Here is a 9,109-nt window from a genome sequence, read left to right on the forward strand (position 1 = left end):
ACCTAGCTGTGTTGTCTCAGTTTATATCCAGGGCTTTGTCGGGGCTGCTGGGGCAAAGGTCAGCAACAGGTCTGCGGGGTATCCTCAGGTCTCTGGTTCTGAGCTGCAGCCTTTTCCACGATTTGGTTTCCTCTCCCTAGCTGAATTGTCTCAGTTTATCTCCAGGGTTGAAGCAGGGCTAGGACAAAAGGCTGCTGAGCAGCCCGCAAGCTGCCTTCTCAGGCAGGTTTCCTCTGTAGGGCTTCCTGCCTTTCGCTGCCTAGATTTTTAAAGGAGCCTAGGGAGTTGGAAGCCGCTGGCATTCCCGGATCAGTTCCTGCCTGTGCGGCTTCCCTTATGGGGACTCCCCAATCGCCGGTTCTCCCTGGGTTATTTTCCTTCTAGTGAATCCAGGGCGTTCTCATTTGGGTTGAAACTCGTAGCACGAAAGTCTATAGTCCGTTTTTTGTATAATCCCGTGCGAGTTTGGATGTAGTCGCCTCGGCGTCTTTATTCTGCGGCTGTCTTGCCGGTTCCCGAGCTGGTCGAGCTGATCAGGGGCTTTGCGCGGTGCCCAGGTGCTCTGGATCAGGTCTGCAGATTCAGCGGTTTTTCTCTCACCTAAGTATTGAGGATCAGATTTGCAGTCTTTCTGCAGCCTGGGCTTTACTCACTGAGCTGAGCCATCCAGCTTTACCTCCAGGGTTTAGCGTGGGGCAAAGCAGCTCCTGCATCCCTCGGAACTTCCAGGGACCGGGGGTTTTCCCGGGAGTTCCCTTCTGGGAACTCCCCAATCACCGATTCCCTCTCAGTTATCTACCTTCTAGTGAGTCCAGGGTGTTTTCATTTGGGTTAAAACTTGTAGTAAGTGAGTCTATAGTCTGTTTTCAGTCCTCAATTCCTATGCAGGCTTGGACGCGGTGATCTCGGTGTCTTTACTCTGCCGCCATCTTCCGGAAGTCCAATCTTTGGGTATTTTAAAAAATGTTTCAAGCTGGCAGTAGCACATCGGGGATAGAGTACAAATAAATGATACTGCTACATATGACAAAAGGTGGATATTAGTAATAATACCACGGGTTATTTATAGGCATTAATTCTCATTTTATATATATAAGCAGAACCCTTCACATGGCTTTTATAAATGTTAGCTACTTTTATTAATTTTTTTTATATTTTCAAAGTTAAAAATAAACCATTTGCAAAATTTTAAAAAGTACATAACTTACAATGAATGAAAAAAATCAGTCATGTACTGCTAATCACGCTGCCTCTGCATCATATATCCCTAAAAATTAAAGGGAACAGTAGAAGGTGAAGTGTCTAATGTTGGGCATATTCTGTCTTTTGTTCTGTCTCTTTTTTGGCTAAATTATAAGATTTCCTAAAGTAAATACTGAAGAGTTCCTTATAAGAAAAAATTCCTTAGAAAACAAGAGTAAAAAAGTGGTCATATCTTATTTTTTGTAGTATTTGTTCATGTTCTAGAACAGGTGCTTATTATGTTCATGATTAATGTAGATATGTATCTTAAAACCTTTATTTTAAATTTAGAATTTTATAGAATAAGTAGTATTTTCCATAGTATCAGAGGATATTTTGTATTTTTTTAATGAATATGCTTGAAGTACTGTTTTAAAATGTAAAAGTGGTTACTGAAAACCAGTGTTTATGTTTACTGTTGTTGTTATATTTACTAATGTGAGTTTTAGCAATATATTGTTTTCTATTTCAGTCTATGAGCACACTTTCAGTTAAATATAGTTATAACAGCCTCAAAATATATTCTTGATTAACCTAACCTAACATCCCTTCTCTTTGTCTTTTGAGTAACAGCATGCTTCTACAGCTCTTTAATTAAATGACCTTACCTTACATTTGTCTCGACTGGCTTTTGTTTACAGAAATTGTAAACCAATTGAATGCTCTGAGCAGCTTAGATGAAGATCAAGATGACTGCATAAAACAAGCAAATATGCCTTCAGCTAAATCAGCCAGTTCTTCTGAAGGTCTAAGAGCTTTCTTCCTTTCTTTCTGCTTCTGATTGCCTGTATTTACTGTGACTTGCTACCTCTTGACTTCTGTCTGTACTCAACTGTCAGTTTTGTCTTTGTTTTTCCTTCAGTGTTTTCTTCGGTAATTTGTAGTGCACCAACAGGCAACAACTTAGCAGGATTTATCATCTTTGGCAGTTTCATTTCAGGATCCTTAATAAGCAGTTATTTTAAAACTTAAGATAATAATTGATTATATAACATTTCTCCATTTAGCTTCTATATTTTAACTATGTAGTTTTTAAAATATTTGCTTATGTTAAATCCATTGGTATTATTTATTTTTAGAACTAGGATTTTTTTCTAAAAACTGATGTCAGCATTTTCATCTTGTATCAAATTAGTTTCAGATGAAAGTTTCTCTAGCTCATTATCTCATAAAATTTTAAAATTCATATGCATTTGTACATTTTGTTTTATTTGAAAATGTTGGTATGCTACAAAATACTAGAATGACATTCTGCTATTAGTTAATGCTATGTATCTTATTGGCAGGTATTATTAGTATGTTTTTTTTGTTTTTTTGTTTTTTTTTTTTTTTTACAATTTGAAATACCTATGGGTGATCAACAGTTATACTTAACTACAGCCTTTGTGAATTAAGACATGTATTTGTTTTCAGAGCTTATCAACAAACTTAACTTTTTGGATGAAGCAGAAAAGGACTTGGCCACTGTGAATTTAAATCCATTTGGTGATCCTGATATAGCCGAATTAAATCCATTTGGAGATCCCGACTCAGAAGGTAGCAGATTTTTTTTTAAAGTCTTTTATGTAGTCAAATACTCCTGAACTGTTAGGGCAGAAAGAGTTTTTTTAAAAACACAAAACAGTTTTTGTTAGTAATAATATTACTTGTTCAATACCACTGCAGTTGATGAGCAATTCTGAGTGGCTTCCATTTTATTGTTTTTAAAGAAAAATAAAGCCTTATATAGATACTTACATAGGACTTATATATTCACCTTTTATTAGTATAGTAATAGGTCAGAAGGTAAAGCTCTTATGTTGGAAATAACAGGTTTTTACCTATCTGCCATTCAGTTAAATCTAATTAGTTTGGCTTACCAAAGTCAAGTTGTAAGACATAGTGATGTTGAGGTGCAGCTTTTTTCTCTCTTTAGCTCTTCTGCCTCTATCCTCAGTGTCTAATGAGTACTTCCACACACTTTTCATGCAGTGTCTCTGGTTGAGATTTACAATACGTGGGAGAGTAATTTGTGCACATAAATAGCACAGAGCACTAAGATCAGAATCCACTGCATCATATTTACCACATACTCATAAGGAGTAAACCAGGAGTTTGTTTTTTCTTTAGTAATTCTTTTTATGTAGTTTTGTATTCTTAAAGCCTGATTAGATAAAAGCAGTCAAAGAAGTGAGTCTTCTGTTTAATTAAACTCAAAGTAAATACAGGAATGATTAACCACTGCTTACATATTTTAGGCTGCTTTTATGATGTCTTCTTGAGATTTAAAGAACTTTGCTATTGTGTATGTTGGTGAAAATGAGATATCAACTTTGGGATTCACTCTAATAGAACATTATCATTTTGTATCCTTACATCCTTCTATTCCTTTACTGTCTCCTTACAAGATTTTAAATTAGCAATTTTAAATTAATGAGATTTTATTTTACTTATGAACTGTCTAGTTAAGAGATATTTTAAATCTTTATGGTTACACTAAATCTTAGAGGTAATCTAATGATGATTCAATTGTCTATTCATACATCAGGAAGTAGAGACCTAGCAGAATTAAGTGATTTGAATAAAGAACTTAGGCAAATGAAAGTGGAGGAGTGCTAAGATTCCTAATTCGATTTCTTCTTCATACTATCTAGTTTCTCCTTGATTGTGTTTTGTATACATCAAAATACATAAATTTTAAAGATTATTTCTGAAGTATTTTGAGACATCAGCATTTGATCTTTCCTTATCAAAATCAAATAAGTAATTTTTTACTGTGTACCAATTTGTGAAAATTTTTCAGAGGATTATGCAATCCTCACTTAAAAGGATAGTGGTACAAATAAATATTTTCATTATGCAAAAAAGGGAAACAAACAGGAAACTTTTCTAAATTTATGTGGGTCTGTTTTCTGAGGTATAGAAAGAGTAACAGATGATACCTAGTATTATATTTCTGTTTAGAGATATTAGATGTTAATTCCTGATTCAGAATCTTCAGTCATGTATATAGAGCTAAGGAAAAAAATGTGACAACTAGCATTCTCTTCAGTATATACCTTTTAGAGATGTGGTGATACTTTGTATTAGAAAAATATTTTTCTAGAAATAACTTATTTTTATTCATTAAAAACTTACAACTTCAAATAGTGAAAATATTTGTATGGCTCTTTTTTCTTTTCCTTTTTTTTCCCAACTTTAAAACTTTGACTCTCATCTTAGATTCATGACATTCTGTGCTTTATTGACCCTTTTAGAAAACTATCAAATGTACTTGTTAGCTTTAAAGTGAAATAACACTATCTTAAATCTCCCTTTGTTGCCAGTTTTATCATCCTCAAATCTTGCTAAATAGTTTGAATACTTTATTACTTTTGGTTTTATAATTGGTGAATTTACTTGGATCAAATTTTGCAGTTCTCTTCCTGAAAATAAATATAAAAACCTATTGCATTGACCAGTTTTGTCAGTTTCTTAAGCATTTGATTTAGCATTTACTAATAAAAAGATGAATAGGTAAACTTGGTAGTCTTTCCCTACAGAAAAATGAAAATACTTTATTTGCATTATTATAAAGAGTCTAGTGGTGTTAAGTTTGAATATTATCATATTGTTAACAAAGATATGCAGTTATTGAGTGTCTTCTGTAACATAGATTATTTAAATACATGTCAGTATTAATTTATTAGTAATTTATGAATTGATAATTGCTTCACTGTGGTCTATTGAATTTTAATTCAGAGATTTTTTTAATATGAAAGATAATAGTAAGTTTTCATATAATCTTAACGTACCAGTAAAATTAGTTTGAAATTAAGACATGAGAGCCATGCATATGTCAATTATGATGTTTTTGATAGATTAAATTGTATGAAATGTCATTTATGAAGTTACTTCTTGGGAATCTCAGTAATCAATTTTCTATCTTCTATAACATTTTGTTAGAGTTGCTTGGCAATTAGAATTACTTTTGGAAGATCCATGACAAATTTGCCCTCTGAATTGTTTCTAAAATTTAAGAAAATACTTACTTTCATTAATAAAATTCATGATCAATTTTGGACAGCTATATTCCAAATTCTAGTTTTAATATGCTAGCTATCCATAAAAAAAGAAAAGGGTTAGTACTCAGCACTTCGGTACTTGTTGGAGGACATGGTATTGTAGTGTGTTTTGTGCTTTGAGTCAGCCTTATTTTTTTTTTTTAAAGATTTATTTATTTATTCATACAGAACTGGGGTATAGGCCAGAGATGTGGAGGGTGAGAGGATTCACCAGAGACAGGGGCAGGCGGGGATCGAACTCATGTAGAAGGGGTTTAAGCTTCTCAGTACAGCGCTTTAACCCCCTGCGCCACCAGGGAGGGCCAAGTCAGCCTTATTTTTAAGAGTCAACTTTGTTTTCACATCACAAGTTCAAATAGTAAAATTTTGAAGATTTTAATAACATATCAGCTTCTCAGTATGCTTTTGACTTAAAAATTCTTTTGTACTTATTAGTTGGTTTATTGATTGGCTATATTATAAAAAATCAAATGTGTTATGAAATACTCTAAAGTATGGAGGTCTTACAGCATACAGAAATCTGCCCTTTGAAAACCTTGGGAAGACAAATTCAGTGTTACATGGTTATATTTTTTATAATGCTACAGAATGAATTGTCAGATTCCTGTGTAGTCTTTGCTTGTGTAACAGTATAGACATTTCAAACTTTCATACATTTTACGTTCTTTTAAAAGCAAATATTATACTTCACTTGAAGTTGATTATATCCAAACCTTTGTTATCCTGTCAACATCTCTACATGTTTGATGCAATATAAACAAATTTATTCTCTATCGGTTTGAGATGACAAGCTATTATAGTAACATAAAATAAGCAAAAATAAAATATACCTTTAAGAAAGTTAAAAAATTCCAAAATTGTCAGCCCTCCCTGGTGGCGCAGCGGGTTAAAGCACAGCACTGAGAATCTAAAGCCGCTTCCGCATGAGAGGTGACCACATGGCGTGGCAGACCTCTCCTGGCCCGCCCGCTGCTCCCCTCAGCAGTGTACTTCGTCGATCTGCCTGTTCTGTTCCCCACTCTGTCTCTGGTGAAGCCTCTCACCGCCCCTGAGCCTCTGGCCTGTACCCCAGTTCTGTATGCACAAATAAATAAATCTTTAAAAAAAAATTCAAAAATTGTCATACCATTTGAAAGTCTAAGGTCATTAACAATCCAAATTCCATTTGGGAAAGAATTATTTCTGGAGAAGTAAACAAAAATCTGAGATATCATATCTTATAAACTTAATTCATCTAAAACTTATAATTGATTTGCATTCTTTTGGTGCTACAGTTTATTCAAGAGTATTTTTGAAAACACTAGAAATATAAGAAAATATCATATAATACTAATTTGATATAATTCATCTTTTGTTACTGTTTTCTAGAACCAATTACTGAAACAGCTTCACCTAGAAAAGCAGAAGAATCCTTTTATGATAACAGCTTTAATCCCTATAAAGAGGTCCAGACTCCACAGTATTTGAACCCATTTGATGAGCCAGAAACTTTTGTAACTATAAAGGATTCTCCTCCCCAGTCTACAAAAAGAAAAATCATAAGACCTGTGGATATGAGCAAGTACCTCTATGCTGATAGTTGCAAAACTGAAGAAGAAGAGTTGGATGAGTAAGTACATTTTATCTTGCAGTCATCATAGCTCAGTATCTTAACTAAAGAAATCCATTTGTAATAGATCTTTAGATGAGTAAAAAGAACTCTGTTCCTATTTCAATATGCTATTTACAAGTTAGGGTTTATTTCATCCCCCATCTATAAATTTTTATTATTATGACCCCTATTGTCCCACCTTCTTCATGAGTGTATGTGAATCTTCAACAAACAAATGAGGGAAGAGATCTCTGGTTAGATTTCCAGTTATGTCTTCCCACAATAACCATGTTACAAAGGGTACTTACATTCTGTAGGCAATACACGTTTACATTACAAGTCTACTATGGGAACCAAATAATTATTCATAATATTGATTGAAAGGAGATTTCATTTTCAATGAAATCATTGAATTTGTAAAGAGGAATTATCTGTACTTGTTACTATTTTTATCCAAATAAGTAGGTCATTGACTATAAGCTCAACATAAGTAGTCAGTATGATTACAGTTTCCATTTTAGGCAGTTTAAGAGTGGGGATAGGAGGATGTGTTCACGTTGTATTTTGGAGTTGTATATTGCACACCTGTGCAACAGCTGACAGTGACCCTGAGTATGTTTAAAAAGCAACAGCAAAAGATCCATTTCTGGTCATGGTGGGTTAACACAAACTGGATATTGCATTTTGTCTTATACAACCAAAAAACTGACTAAAATGTGTAATACAATGATTTTAAGACATTAGACACAAATAGAGCAAGGCAGTGACCCCAGTGGGGGGAAAAAACCAAAATAGATAAGGCCAATGATTATTCAGGACAGAGTTTTCAAATGCAGTTCCAGGAGAGAAAACCCAACTAATCTCCCAGTATTGAGAAGATAGAGTTGGACTTTAGGAGTACTGAGGTGGCTAGGACTTGTAGACAGAGTAGCAAAAAGGTAAAAGGTACTCATAGAGTTTGAATGATCTATTGAAAGTATATTTTGAATTTTTCGTTTGTATCTGAGTATTTATCAGATCATACATATGAAGAAATTACTGAGGGCAAAGAACAATCCCATACTTCATCCAGGATCAAGAATACTTTGTGTTTCTACCAACCAGAGAGAAAAAGACTTACTATAATATGTGAGACATCAACTTGAGTCATTGACTGAGAAGGGTATTGTTATAGTGATGGGACCTGGTCAGTCCCAGACTCAAGATTGTTCTGAGTCTGTCTGACAAAGTTTAAAAGCAAGACTCAAAAGAATTAAAATAGCTCAAAGTAACTACATCCCACACAGAGCCCAAAATTATTAAATGTACCAAACAATTCAGTACCTCCGACATAAAATTCATAATGAATGTCAGGCAACCAGTCAAAAATTTATCAGGCATGTAAGTAAGTAGGAAAATCAGACTCATATGAGGAAGAAACTCAGTCATTAGATATGGATGCAGAAATGGCACAGACAATTATAATAACTACTATAAATATTGTCAGTGTTCAAGAAGGTGGAAGAAAGCATGAGAATCAAAGTATAAAAAATACAAATTCAGTTTATAGAGATGGGAAATACGCAATTTGATATGAAAATATACCTGATGGAATTAACCCCATATTAAATATGACAAGAACAATAGAAACGATCTAAATTTTTTAGGTGGAGTAAAGAAAAACAGAGGATTAACTGGACAACTTAAGTGGCTTACTAAGTATGTAATGGAGTGGCAAAAGGAGAAGAAAGAGGATGAAGGGGATAGAAAAAACATTTAAAGAAATAATGGTCACTAATTTTAGAAATTAACATACATATACATTAAAGTACATATAAACCTACAGGTCCAAGAAATTAAAATATAATAATACAGGTCCAATACATATTAATACATATAATTCTACAGGTCCAAGAAGCTGAATGAACCCCAAGCACAATAAACATGATAAAATCCACTGCAGACCTTCTCAGTGCAATCTGAAGACAGTGGCGTATTATAAAAGCATAGAAAAAAAATTAATAAAAATAAAACAAAATAATAGACAAAATAACAGATATTTACAGATATCTTAAACCTAAGAGAATTTGTCACCATTAGATTTACATGCAGAAATGTTAGAAAGATGTCCTTCAGGTAAGAGGAAAATCACACTACCTAGAAATTTGGATTTACACACAGGAATGAAGAACAGAAAATAGCAAATGTTATTCATATATACAATACATGTCATATTTTTTTTTAATTTTTTTTT

At 33.5% G+C, this 9,109-nt stretch overlaps 1 protein-coding gene across 8 annotated transcripts in view; it reads left to right on the forward strand.

Annotated features, from left to right (window-relative positions):
* EHBP1 (EH domain binding protein 1) overlaps positions 1–9,109 on the forward strand; it is a 403,255-nt gene that overhangs the window by 252,781 nt on the left and 141,365 nt on the right. For 5 of the 8 annotated variants that reach the window (XM_012731519.1, XM_012731523.1, XM_012731521.1 and 2 more), the window contains exons 8-10: positions 1,884–1,988; positions 2,656–2,778; positions 6,654–6,894. In XM_012731519.1, the coding sequence (XP_012586973.1) occupies positions 1,884–1,988; positions 2,656–2,778; positions 6,654–6,894 (469 nt within the window). The remainder of the gene's footprint in view (positions 1–1,883; positions 1,989–2,655; positions 2,779–6,653; positions 6,895–9,109) is intronic. The other 3 variants (XM_004691438.2, XM_012731522.1, XM_012731520.1) reach the window with 1 other exon arrangement.

The sequence above is a fragment of the Condylura cristata genome, unplaced genomic scaffold (assembly GCF_000260355.1).
Source record: "Condylura cristata isolate star-nosed mole 26May11 unplaced genomic scaffold, ConCri1.0 scaffold00031, whole genome shotgun sequence".
NCBI lineage: Eukaryota > Metazoa > Chordata > Mammalia > Eulipotyphla > Talpidae > Condylura > Condylura cristata.